Here is a 14,449-nt window from a genome sequence, read left to right as displayed (position 1 = left end):
CTGTGCTTGATTTCTGTCAATACCCAAATGAACTGAGGAAAGAAGTTGAAGCAATATCATCTCAGTTATTTGGGCATAAGTAGGAAAAAATCACCTTAAATCTAAGCTTGACTGCCTCTGTCCCTCCGTGCTCTAGCTTCAGATGAGAGCTAAAGCAGTTCTCCTTTCTTTTCAGAGCTAAAGCCAGAAGTCAGAACTGAAAGTCACAAAGTACTAGGAAGAATTTGAATGGATATAATTTATCGGCTTTGAAGTTCATCTTAACAGGATTTAAAAAGACCCACAGAATAGGTTGAAAGAATTAATCATTTATTTTAAGCAGCATAAAATTTGATTTTTTTTTTCCCCCACACAGCATTTATCTGAAAATGGCAAGACCTGGAAGTACAAAGTATCAGTTTCTGGAAAATTCAGTAATGAGGCTTGACAGTAAGTGGGACAGACATCCTAACATCACCTGAAGACTGAATTAAAGAGACTATGCCCCTGTTTACAAAGTGTTGATTTCATTTTTTTCCTCTCACTCAATGTTAAAAGCACTATGAAAAAAAACCAACATTAAAAATCAGGTGAAGAAATGCCTCTACAAGATGGAATCATCTCCTTAAAAATTAAGACCTTTCCACACTTCTTTATTAACTATCAAATAACAGTTATGTAATGTTAAAGAATTGAAGATTTTTGCATGTCTATCTGAAATTGTCAATAAAAATGTGAACTGCCCATTTCAGATAAATCTTAGACACTCGATCTTGTACAGTTTATGCACACATAGAGCATTGGCTAGCAAAGCAGTTTTTCCAGGACATACTGCAGTAGTCCATGCCTTGCTGCTAACACAAAATTGCCAGTTGTCTTTTCAGTACCACTTCAATGTGACTTTTGAGTTCTCTTTCTCCCCCCCAGAACTTTCCAAAGGATAGTGACATTGCAATCACAGCACTTAAACATTCATCTATAGAATTCCTAAGAACACAGGAGCAAACATAACCTTTGCAGGTTTGATACAGCACTCTGAAAATGCCCCTCTTCAAAGAGGGATGTGGTGAGAAGGTGGTTACAAACAAGGTAGTTCATTCAAATATTTTGCTTAAGCACACATTGCTGTAAAGTCAGAGCAGGCTTGTTGCTCAGCTCTGAAAGAAGCAGAAGTGTCTCAGTCAGCAAGAAGAATCAACAGACAGTAAGGGCCCAGTACAACTGGTGGTAGGACAAATGGCAAGGCCTTCAAGAAGGGGATGTCACCTGCGTAAGGAATGGCACTAACTTGCACAGCTCCTTGTGGTCCTCCTCTCCATACCTTCATTTTGTAAGGACAGAGAAAACAGAGAACATACAGGACCAGTGAGGAAGACCAAGTGGTTAAGTATTTCCAAGTGGGAAGTGAAAGAGGTCAAAACATGCAGGACTGCTAACATTGACGAGGTTTTAGTTCTAATACTAAGATATTTTCAGCCTTGAGTTAATTTCTAAAGCCATACAGACTACTTTAAAATAAGTCTGTGAGTGGACACCCAAGAAAAACATCTTTGGACAGAAGGCAGAAATTCAGATATAGAGATCTTCAGAAATTAGGATTTCTTTTTTCTGGGGGGGGGTGTGGGGTGTGTGGGTGGAGTAAGGAGGCTAAAAATCAGAAAAATCAGAAGCTTTACAGCTAGCAAATTAGTAGGACAGGAGCTATACTAAATTTCCTTGATTTTAAGCTATTACCATCAGTTTAAAAGCATGAGGGAACATTTACTGAGGGCTGTTCCTTTTAAATGCTGAAAATCACCTGTGTTTTACTTTTTGGGTAGCTTAAAACAAATTCTGCATAAGCCTTCATAGTCTAATCTAAATTTCCAGCGTTTCAAAAACCACCCAACTAGAATGATCCAGCCAAAGCCTAGATACAGTGAAAAGGAGAATACCCACCCAACCAAACACAAGCCATTTTACATTACAACTGTACAGTCACTGATGTTGGCATGTTTTAAAGTGTTGGTTTTTTGCTGGGTTTTTTTTTCCCTGCAAACAGACTACTGCAATTTTTTTATGGAGAAGGGAACATTCAAAAACTGGTCAATGATTCTACTCAAAGGTGATTGTGCACTTTTTTTCACCTCTGGGTAATTCCCAGTAGCAGCAATAGGCATTACAGTACATTGGCTTTCAAAATACTCAGCCAAGTGAACCCTTACAAAAAAAGCCAAGTGACTGACTGTCATTACATTTATATCCACTTGTCAGCATTTGCATCTAATTCTGTTCTGCCAAAGAGCCTCAGCATTGATCTGGTAGTCTGGCAGAAAACTCAATTGTTTGGTGTCTTCACATTTCGTATCACCAGCCAGCTTCAACTCCCTGTAACCTTTCTGTTGTAGCAGTCATAGCAGTGGCTTTTGCATTATGGATCCATCTCAGGCAGGGGTTCAGGTAACATTACTGAAGAGCTATTACCATGACTCTGGACTACTCACAAGCCTGACCTAATGTCTATTTAGGCCTGAGAAGCCAGAAAATCTGACTGTCTCAGAAGATTGTTTGTATCCCATTGCCCACCTGTCCTCACTTCTCTCAACAGCAGCAAGAACTTCCATCATCCAGAAGCAAACAATTTATCAATCAGAGAGTCAAGTTTTACAGGAATTAATGTCATGATAAAATGTACAGATCTTGTTTTTTTAAAGGGTCAATTTGTTATGCTCTTTTTTTTTTTTTTTTAGATGAAGTGTAGTTTACTTCTATCTCTTTCCATAATTTGCTTTACTTTCACTTCCACAGGTCGTTGTACCAGCCCCATTCATCATGCTCATGTCTGAGATGAGGATATGACAACCAAACAACCCAGCTGTTGGAAACATCTACAGACATCAAAAAAGCAGCTTTCAGCAGCGTGATCATCCTGCAATATCAGAAAATGTAAGGGGCTCTCTCTCTTGAAAAGGTGCTGTGTTAAGCAGCCCTTGTTAGTATTTTCGTGTTTAAAGTTTACTACACAATAGGGTCATCCATACACAGCAAGTAGCTAAGTATAATACCCACAGGTTCATTTTAGCTGACAGCATGTTAAATGCTGTAAGCAACTGATAGATTAACAAGAGATACTAAACCAAACAGCTCTGTGATTACCACTAGTTAACCTGCACAGCAGCAGAGCTGAGGGAGGCTGCACTGCCTCGGTACAGTGCATTCACGTTGATCCAGCATCTAAACGCTAAATACAACCTCTTTCACCTTAAAAGCAGAACAATCCCCTCTCTACCTAATTTCTTTTATAGGACCTGAGAAAAGGCTTATTAAAATCCATCAGTTTTCTTCAACATTTGAATTGAGCTAAAAAGCCCATGATAATATTTCCAAAGCTTGTGAAGGCAGTAGGATAGAACTAACATATTCCCATGCCTAAGCTCAGGTTTAGCTACTTGAACTCAAATCACACATCTTCAAATCCCTAACGATTGCACTGACAGCATCAATTATCTAAAGGGCTGCATCCAGCAAAACATGACTTGCTGGCATTTTCATGGAACATGATAGTACATTCACATTACTAGAATGCTGGCTTGGCAAGAAATATCAGTGTGTGCACAAGGAATTGCTTGGAGCATCCTGCATTCCATAATAAGGAGTATTTTCAGGCACCATCTTTATTCAGAGCTCTGCTTTTCAGACACACATCCTGCCCCCCCACACTCTCCCTTTATTTTTTGTTTTGGGATTTTTTTTTCTTTTTTTAGGTACAGTTTAATCCTATCTCTGAAGTTAACAGGAGCTTAAAATACTTAACAGCACTCTCCTTTACAAATAAAATATCAGAGAAAGAGATGACTAGTAACACACACTTGGTAACACTGTAGTCTGTCACTGTCTTTCATCTTCCACAGAAAAATGTGCAAAAGCATTATTTTTCTTAATGTGCTGTAGGCTAAAAATGAACCCTCAAGAGTTTCTATTGCTCTTCTTGTTGCCTGAGCAACAAAGCAATAGTCACCTGAATATCTGCCAGTGTAAGTATCAATTTACAAGCTGAAGTTTGTGCTGCTAGCAGATGTTGCTAACAGCATTTCTATTATAAACCAAATTTTAGTGGCAAGGGCATCATGAAAACTCAAGAACACATTGAGCTAATATGTTGAATATAATACATATGTGATTATTGCTCCTGCAATTCAAGTGCTTGTATTAAAATGTCTTGACCAATGACAATCAAAGTGAAAAGATAAAACTGAAAAAGGCTTCTATATGAAATCTCTCACATTAAAAAGACTTCATTAGCCAACTCAGAGGAATCACAGAAACATCCAGTTTGAATAAGACCCTCAGGATGACCAAGTCCAACCTTACTCTACAAGATTCACCTTAAATCATATCCCTAAGCACCACAAGAAACCTTGCTTATCATTTGAAAGCATACCAGCCAATAAATTTCATCCCAAAACTCTGTGGTAGGGAAATGGGAGGGGCTGAGGACAGGGAAGCAGCTGAGAAACATTTGAAGAGCATTCAGGTGTTATTACTTTCAGAGCTGAAAAAGGGCTTACTGTTTACCACTTCATCTATCACTCACACTGTATTTGAAACTCATGACAGAAGCATTACTTACATTACCTTGCTGTAGAAGAAGGAATACAGCTTGGAAAACCAGACCCAGAAGGACAATACAAAGCCCAATCACAGAACTGGAAACATCATTTATCTTTTCAGGGAACTACTTCTTGTTATAATATGTACTCAAAATGTTAAGACAGTAAGAGGGAGACTTAGGAAAACATAACATGGAGAAAGCACCAAAGCTACCGAAGCACTGTAGTTTCTTACATTCCTTATAATTAATAATTTTTCTCCTCTTAAAAACTAAGAGGCAGAAAAAGTAGGAGGTAAATTAAAAAAAAAAATCCTCGTATTTCCAACTTCTAATTCCAAGATAAATAAATCTCAGATGTTGGATCACAACACCAATTATTTATTCAGCCAAGAAATTGGAAAGTGCAAGAATTAAAAAGCAAAAGGAAACCGTAGGCACTTCCAGTTACAAAGTGAAATACACAAGTTAGTTTAAAAAAGACCCAACAATGCTTTATTTTCACACACATCAGGTGCACCTCTGTAAAAGCACCATTCCTGGGGAAAAAAAAAAGGGGGGGAAAAAATCATTGCTTATTCCATGCGGAGTTAGATGCAGAGGCAGAGTGAATCAGAAAGCTATGTGAAAGGATAATAAGCAGAACATTTTCTAGACAAGGTACTGGGAGTTTCAGCACTAAGCTTCCTTCTTTTTTTTCATCTCCTTGTTTGGCATACAGATATGCAAACTGCAGACTGCTTTACTATAGAAATGTAAAGGATTTCTTTTTCCTTTTTAAAGAAAAACAAATAACTGATAGGTATCACTGAACCCATCAACCTTGTATTGTTTATCTCTCAAACCTGCTATGCCAGTGGTATTGAAAAGTGATGGATGTCCTGCAGTGCTCACTGAGAACCTGTACTGTGTGCAAAGAAAATATCACGTTCTGACCTCAGCATTAAGATCTCTGTTTGTGCAATGGAGGTCTGGTTAAATATGTTCTTCCCTGTTCTCTCCCACTATTGTTTTCAGTCGTTCCACGTTTATTTTCCACTGGCAAGTACACACACCTTTCGTTTGACTGACGCACCAGTGAAGCCAAACAAAACACCTCCAACTGCTGTTCAAGTTGGACAACAAATCAGCATTAAGGTTTTCACTTCACAGTCTATCCATCAAGACAGATACTTTTCCCTTGAACTTCTAGGGTTGCTGAGCTCAGGGAAAAAAACAAAACAGTCTGTTTTGTTGCTTACATTTTGTTACATGCTCACTAGAAGTACCAAATGGCACAGCAGAACATGGACCTTAGCTCTATCATCTGTACATATATATGCAAGACCTGCTGTTCTAACTATCAGCCATCCTCAAAAACCCCAACAAACCTCACAAACCTCCACATTAGGGAGAAAACTGAAAAGCTCTTTTTTTTTGTACCCAATTGGAAAGTTGTGACCTATTAGTCTTTATAAAATCCACCGTATTGAAGCAAGGAGTTCCATTTGGTCACATGGAGTGTCTTGTGCTTCAAGACCAGTTCTAAGCCACATGCTTACCAGTGGTAGCACCCCCATCAATTAAGAGAGGTAGTCTTGTTTTACACTAAGGCTGAGCAAGTTAATTTCCCAGGTTTCACCACCTCAAACTGCTTTGTAACAACATTCAGGAAAGGTAACCCTCTCAAGTGGCAGCAGTGATATCTTGAGGGGAAAAAAAAAAATACCACAAACCAACACTTCTTTTTGACCTGAATTGTTTTCTCTGCTGCTTAACTCTGATATTTCTCCCTCCCCTGCACCATAAGTAGTTTCAGAATGAACTGATGTAAACAGAAAGCAGTATCCATTTAATGCAATTAATTAGAAAGGTTATTAAGTTGTTTTTCTTTTTCTTTTTTTGTCCTTTTCTACAGTTAGGGCTTAATTAATTAGAAAATACTGACAGCTCCTTGGTTTTTTTTTTGTTGAAAGGAGAATGAACACCTTTGCTCAGACAGTGGAAGAACATAATGGTGTGGGGTTTTTCTTTTTTTTTTTCTGGTGCTGGGTTTTGTTTATTTTTTTTTTATGAAGGTATTATTAAGAGCATAAAGGCTCAATTGTATTGCAGTAGCAAATCCAGTACCGTAGCACTTCAGAGGTGGTTAACAGCGCTTTGGTTCGGAATCAGTGTTAGAAAATAAAGCTTGAAAAAGTTATGACGCAGGATATTCGGTGGGATTTTAACAGCAATTTGCAATGAACATGGAAAGGACTGAGGCATTGGCTTCTTCCCCTTGGCAAAAGATGTTGTTCTTCATTCTAAGTCCCAGGTTTCATGATCAAGTTTCTCATTTCCATCGATGACGCACTAAGGAGGATTCATCATTGACCACGTCGTTGTCAGTGTAGCGATGCTGACACCGTGGTGGAATAAGGAGCAGGATGATCAGTACAAGGAGGATAATTCCACACAGGCTCATGAGAGCATAAGAAGCAATCCACAACACTGGTTCATGGAAAGAAATGCTAGAAACACAGTTGCTTGCAACATCTGCTGTTGTGAAAGGGCCTTCAATCTCAGATACTGGAGAGCCATCAACTTCTGAGGAATTACAGAAAGAAAAACATTAAGTCTACAAACATCATTTAAAAGCAAATAAGAAAACATCGAGCCTAAGTACCTATACATCTTTTTCCCTCCATCATCATACATCTTGACATGCTGTTATTTTACTGTATTTCTCATTGTAAAAAAATGCTATTACTCCTTGTTCATAAAATGGGAATCTAAAGCATAAGGAGACAGTGACACTCCCACATCTGTACAGGCTGCCAATGAGAGAACAGACATTTAAATCAGGTCCTCCACTGCCCTAGTTAAAGCCCAAGCCACTGGATCACCATTTCTCTCTGGACTAACCTTTAAGAAATGTCAGTTTAACAAAGATTAAAAATCTTACAGAACCTATATTGGAGCAAGTCAGGGCTTGGGCAGTTTTTGTTTGTTTCTGGCACTTGCAAGAACTGGAAGAGCACCTCAGATGAGTCTTACATCTTCTGTGCTTGCCAGGGTTTTAGGCAGCAACATGCAGGTTCATTAGCTTCACAGATACCTTGAAGGATTTGTAGCCTGAACACAAGGTGCAGGAGGGAAAGCAGCACAGATAGTCTTGTGAGTGGAGGTGAAAATTCAGAAGGGGAAGTGAGTCAGGAAAGCTGGGTGACAGCTGTCCAGAAAAGCAGAAATTTGATGGAGACAAAGGGAAATGTCAAGAGTGAGAAGCTGGGACATGAGACAGCAGTGCTGTTGGATGGGGAAGAACTAACCAAGTCCTTGAAAAGTGGAGATGACAAAGCTAAGGCAAGAAGCATTAAAGGGTGCCTCAGTAGCTCCATTTTTGAACAGCCATCCATCTCGGTAACATCACAGACTGTGTTACTTGTTTCATCCACTACTTGTTAAACCAGTATTTGCTAAAAAGGGTTATGCTGACCGTGGTTGTCACTGTAATCATGGCAAGAGCAGCAAAGTTCCCCTGAGTTGTGGACAGCATTGTAAAAGCAGAGCAAGTGAGTTGCCTGGGGCAACAAAATATTCAGAGCATTTGGTATCTGCAGGTGCTTAGCCAGGGAAGGGTGGATACCTTTCAGCTTGCTTGGGGCAACGGGGAGCCTGCAGTTAGTACTGTTGTGCATTTTAACAAGTCTTCCAAACAGCTGCAATTCACTTCTCTAGTCAGGTACTTTAAGACATATTTGTGTATTCCATATAGAGGCCTCGGTTTTAACTTTCCTGCTTCATTTCTCTTGGCAAATTGTAAGTGATGTTGGCTACTGAAAACAGTATCTTGTTATTTGCACAGATCTTAGACATGATTCCTGAAAACACGTTTAAAGGGATTAGCATAAAGTACCCTTCAGAAGGAAGAGGGGTTTTGAAGAGGCAGGAAGGTGGCCTGTAAGTTGTTTGGGTTTTTTTTGTTTGTTTGTGGAGAAACAAATGCAGAACAGGTAGGCTGCTTTATCTGCAACTTACTGGGAGAGATTTCAGTTGGTATTCGGTCTCTGATATCCCAACACCTCATTGTTTTAATGTTTAAGTCTCATTGGATTTAATTCAACTTAATTGCAGGCTGCTGCTGAAAGAGGACAGTTCTGCTTTGCCCTTGCTCCTTTCCCTCACCTCCTCTTTGGTACTGGTGCTAGTGGTGGGTAGGCTGCAAGGAGCAATTCACTAATCTAATAGAAAAACAGCCTGTCATTAACAAACAGACAGTATGCCCCAATGAAGAATTTTCTGTAGGCTCACTCATCTGAACCAACTCCTTCTCCAGCTGCAGGTGTAGGAAGACTCCTTTAGCAGGAATGTGCTGTTAGAGCAGATTGGGTGAAACTGAGGCTGTGCTCACAAGCACCCTAACACTGGTGAACACCAAACATACTCTCCTCGCAATTAAAAGGGTAAAAGTAAGCCCTGACTTTACCTCATATGGTCAAGTTTGGCAAAGTGCCATTCTGATTGTCTGATCTGTGGCCAAAGAGCCATTAGTCTCAGGCTACACTGATAAAAAGAGATGAACAGGTAAAGACAATGTGCTTTGCTGTATTGTGCTTCTGCCTCATTGCCGTTGCATCCTGCCGTGCTCTGATACTCTGGGCAACTGCCTTGCTTCAAGTTTGCCGGGGAATAGTCATCAAGTGCCTTCATGTGATAGGCTCACTTAGCCAGTGCGACATTATGCCCGTCTGCACATCAGCAAGACATCCTGCCTGCAGCTCTGCAAGCCTCCGTGCCAAGTCGGGAGGAACCAGGATCAGGTCAGAGATTGCCTCTCTCCCAGCACCCTGTTAGAGCCTGGGAAGCCTCCATGTCTATCAAGACACATTGACAGAACTCCCAGTGAGTCTTTGGGTACTGTCTGGAAACTGTAGTTAGCCCCAGGAATCCAGAGATATTAATTTAGTGAGTAAACATTCAAAGCCTCTGTACTTAAATCCAAGTCTCTTCTGTCTTATGCAGAAAGGAGCTTCTCAAGTCCATCTAGCGGGCAAGCTGCATAATCAACTGCAAGGACCTCTTCCCAGTTCTAATAGTTTAATGTTTGTATTTTTGCTAGTTATTTCTTAAGGGGTCTAGATTCCATGTTTTTCCTTTGTGTAATGTTTTCATGACCACCACAAAGAACCTATTATTAAAAATACTGGTGAGTGGTGAGAGTCCTGAATATCAAAAGTAATAAATTAGATGAATTTGGAAAAAAAAAACAAAAAACACCACACTATACCTGCCATCACACTGTGGCAGAAGCAATTTGGTCAGTATTCAACTTTTTCTACCTTGCAATGGTTTCTTCTGGACATCTCACCTCCTCACACCATTTCAACTGTCTTTATGAAGTCCTGTAGCAAAACGTAACTAAGCCACAAGCTAATGCAAAATGCAAAGCACCAAGTATTACTACTTAGGAATTTAGTATTTGGAAGAGGTTAAAATAAAAAGCAGCATGTTTTTCCACTCTGGATATAGCTTTGAAAATAAACAGTTCCTAATTATTCATTCTTTGGCTTGAGTACAATAATGACTCCTATTAAAAAGAGGCAATACAAAACTGTTGCCATAGTGGCTGACATTTTAAATTACATTTTGAGAATGTTTGATAGCAGCACAGCCTCTGCTTTCTTCCCTTCTAAAAAAAAAGAAAGAAAGAAAAGTTTTCCCTCACTCTCTCCCACCCCCAGAGAAACGGAGAGGAAATCCAAAGAAGGGAAATTTGCCTAAATTGTTCAAGCAAGCTTTTAACAAAGTAACAGCCACACACACTTAGCATATTACACATTAGTTGAATTGGGATATTTTGGCATATTTTTATCAGAACATCTGGTGGTAGCTATTGATAATAATTTCCTGACCTTGAATGAATGGGATTTTATTCAAAATAGCACTGCTGGAAAAATGCTTACCGTCTTGGGTGGTTTAGAAAGGGAGCAAACCTGGACTTAGATCAAATATAACATAAACTGTGTCCTGTTCTGGGCCCCTCAATTCAAGAGAGATGTTGAGGTGCTGGAACGTGTCCAGAGAAGGGTGACAAAGCTGGTGAGGGGCCTGGAACACAAACCCTATGAGGAGAGGCTGAGGGAGCTGGGGGTGTTTAGCCTGGAGGAGGCTCAGGGGTGACCTCACTGCTGTCTACAACTACCTGAAGGGCGGCTGTAGCAAGGTGGGGGTTGGTCTCTTCTGCCAGGCAACCAGCAACAGAACAAGGGGACACAGTCTCAACTTGTGCTGGGGAAAGTACAGGCTGGACGTTAGGAGGAAGTTCTTCCCAGAGAGAGTGATTGGCATTGGAATGGGCTGTCCAGGGAGGTGGTGGAGTCACCGTCCCTGGAGGTGTTCAAGAGAAGACTGAATGAGGCACTTAGTGCCGTGGTCTAGTTGACAGGATGGGGCTGGGTGCTAGGTTGGACTGGATGATCTTGGAGGTCTCTTCCAACTTGGTTGATTGTATGATTCTATAAAACTGTCAAGTGCTGCTCGGAAAGGGCCCTTGGAAGTCACCTACTCCTACCAGCCTACTACTCAGAGCAGGACTGTGACCATCAACAAATCAGCTCAGCTGCAGCTTTTTATCCAGCCATGTCCTGCAAAACCCTGAGGATGAAGTCCCCATGATCCCTCCATCCAATCCTTCCTAGATGTAACTGATGGATGCTGCCCTGTGTTAGGTAGCTTTACTTGCACTCATCCTTGCACTCAACTCAGGGCCCACCATAACCTCCAGTTCTTCTTTCCACAGAGCTGCTCTTCACTTAGTCCCTTTCCAGACTGTACCTATGCATGATGGTTTCTGCTTGAGGTGCAGAACTTTACACTTCTGTTCACTGCAGCTCTTGAGGTTTTGTCTGTCCAGTCTTCCAGTTATCAAGGTTCTGGACTGAAGCTCTGCTATTCATTGTTCTTCTAAGTTTAGTGCCCCAAATGTCATCACAGTATAGCACAGAAGCCAGTTGTGATTACAGTGCTTGGTGTGTTTCTTCCCTAAAAAATATTTAGGTCTTGCTCACTTACTCCAAAAATACTAGAGGTATAATTTTGCTTGATGCTGAGACATCATTAGATTACTTCACTGGTACTAACTAGTTGATCTGTCCATTTTGTCTCAAGGTACCGGATCCAAAGCCTTTCCTAGTCATCCTGTAAACAATATAGTAACCCTGGAATTACCATCAGGCAGCCTGAAACAATTTCTAATTAGTAACAGGTAGAATAAGTCTTAAAGGGTTTCCCAAATCGAGGAAAATGCAAATTTCTTTTTCTACTACAATGGAATAGCTACCTGCAGCCATCTATCTAACTTCTTACTCTCAGTACATCATGGAGAACAAAAAGGGTGCAAGGAATGTTGTGGGATAAGCCAGCTCTCATCTCTAGCCAAATTTCAAAGAACCTTGTGAGTTCAATGAATTTTAAGGCTTTTAAGTGCTGTTCACCTAATTTCTGTATTCAGCACATACCCATTAACATCTTACAAAAACATGGGCTTAAATGTAGTGTTAATACCCTACTGTAAACAAGAAAGCCCAGGTCACTGCAATGCCACACCAAATGGTCTTTCATAATTCTGTTTCTGAAGATTTATGCCACCGGTAATTCAATTTAATTTATGCTTATGAACAGACTTTAAAGGTCCAAATAATTACATTAATATAGTTGCTATGGAGGACATGGCTGTCCTCCACAGGAAGCCAGTTAGGCAGCTTAATCCCTCACAGTGCAGTGACTGCTAACCACTCACAGTTGTGTTTTTCTGATGAAAGTAGTGTTAAATATGGAAACCACAAGCTGTGAAGAAGAGAATTTGGAATAGCTGGCACAGCCAGCAAAATGTCATCTGCCTTGTGTGAGTAGACTCTGACAAATCAGTGTATCTTGTCTCAGTCAGTAGTTTGTGTCACCTGATTTCTCAAGAAGCTAAGTTCCCATGATGCTAGGTCAGACATGTACATGAAATGTGGACAAAGAATGGAGGAAATGCATTCTAGCACCAGTTGGGTATGATCATGTCAAAGCTCGTGTGAATTCAGAATTCCTTTCTATTCAGCAAGCTCAGGTCCTTTCTAGATGAAGCTGACAGAACTACAGAAAGTGGCCAAACTCTACACTTCTGTGCAGTAATACTGACTCTTAAGGTGCCATTGTGATTCCCTGACTCTTTTTCCCGACAGCGACAAGCTGTCAAAGCAGTTCTGAAGAGCATCAGCTGGCTTGTGTTCCATGCTGACCACATCGGTCAATATGTGGTCAAAATGCTCCCTCTCTTTTCCATTAATGGATGCAGCATAGCTGATCTATGCTTGCTCAAAGTGCAGCTAGGAAGCACAAGACTGAAAGGCAGGAAAACTTGCTGTGCAGTATTTTTCTAGTTACACTTTCCTTCCAGATGCATTCACAACATGTATTTCATCGCTGCATGGTACCTCCTAATAGTCTTCATAAAGCAACCCACATTAATGCCCAGAGTTTTTCTCAGCAAGCTCAAGTAAGACAATTTTGAACCCATTAACAATGGAGAGGTTAAAAAAAAAAGGCAGCAGCATTTAAAATGCCCTGAAGTCGCAACTCAGATAGCTAGTACCTCTCTTCAGCCCCCCCCCCCATTACCTGGTTACTTTAAGTACTCAAGTACTAACTGCCCTTACAAAAATACTGGGGATTAAAGAAACCCTGACAGTCATAATTCTTTTCTCATGCAAATCTCAGATGATACAATGCATTTTAGGGCACGGACCACTTCTGTCTGGCACACTGATCTGCATCCTTCCCTCGCTTTTATGTTCTTGTGGTGGTAAAGCAATGTCTCATCAGCAGGGGGAAGAACCCCCAAAAGCTTTGGTTTTAGCTACCCACGGTGAGATCAGAGAAACCAGAGGAAAAAAAGCACAAAAAGTTAACCAGCACTATAAAATCAGAGGGGCATTATGAGCGTTGACACATTTTCTTGGCAGCTAATTAAAAAAAATTAATGGCTTTCTACTTACATTGAAAGACCTATTTGTTCAGAACCAATACAAACACCACAAGTCTTAATTTGAGTCCCCTTTTCATCTTAGCTTTTCTCTGAGTGTTTCTGAGAGGGTAAAAAGGCACAATTTACATTAAGAGAAAAGTGGGGTTTAAGTACTTCACTGCACATTGAAAGGTTAGTTGAAGAATTAATTCATCTGCACATTAGAACAGGAACTAGATAAAGAAGAAGCTGCATTAAAAACAGAGATGTAACTCTTGGGGAAATGGCACACAGACAGATGTCTCAAAGAATATATGCTCTCAGAGAGAACAACACAGCTAAGATACCCAGAGCTGAGGCTGATTTACTTCATGCCAGAAGACTGCTCTCTGCAGTACAGATTTTCTTCTTTCATTCCTTGAAATCTGAATAGCTTGGGATTGGCTCATAAGCAGCTATGCTTTTTCTCATCTGATAACTGGCAAAGGTGTTTTTCTGAGAGAACAGGTGTTTCATCACTCACCAAGTCCTCAACAATATTCCTCTTACCTGCACATGGACTTACTGCAAAGCCCACTCTCTTCTGAGCTCTGTCAAATATTACATAGAAACCTTCCATGACTGTAGCACCAATAACTAGAGCGTTTGTGGAGGAAGAGATGCCGAATCGGTAGCACTGTAAGTTCTCTCCTATTCCAAGGATGGGTTGAATATAAAGCTATTAATTAAAAGAAAGAGGGAGAAAAAAAAAAGGCAGACTATAAAAACCATCACCACACACTTAGGAGTTCAGACATTTTGATTTTTATATTCCAGCATACAAACTTCACTACAAATAGAGGATAAGCTGGGGCAAGCAGATTTCTGTACATTACTTAAAACTGGTTAAAGCTTACATGCAAAGGTTG

The 14,449-nt window shown here is 40.3% G+C and overlaps 1 protein-coding gene across 1 annotated transcript in view; it reads right to left on the bottom strand.

Annotated features, from left to right (window-relative positions):
• Positions 1-4,927: 4,927 nt before the first annotated feature.
• The window catches only part of BACE2 (beta-secretase 2), a 53,638-nt gene continuing 44,116 nt past the window's right edge, over positions 4,928-14,449 (bottom strand). The window contains exons 8-9 of the mRNA XM_064152554.1: positions 14,091-14,259; positions 4,928-7,135 (exon numbers count right to left, since the gene is read on the bottom strand). Coding sequence (XP_064008624.1) covers positions 6,882-7,135; positions 14,091-14,259 — 423 coding nt within the window. The 3' untranslated portion in view covers positions 4,928-6,881. The remainder of the gene's footprint in view (positions 7,136-14,090; positions 14,260-14,449) is intronic.

Source organism: Pogoniulus pusillus, chromosome 12, assembly GCF_015220805.1.
Source record: "Pogoniulus pusillus isolate bPogPus1 chromosome 12, bPogPus1.pri, whole genome shotgun sequence".
NCBI classification, from domain to species: Eukaryota; Metazoa; Chordata; class Aves; order Piciformes; family Lybiidae; genus Pogoniulus; species Pogoniulus pusillus.
The sequence above is the reverse complement of the archived record's forward strand: the minus strand, read 5'-3'. Positions and strand labels throughout refer to the sequence as shown.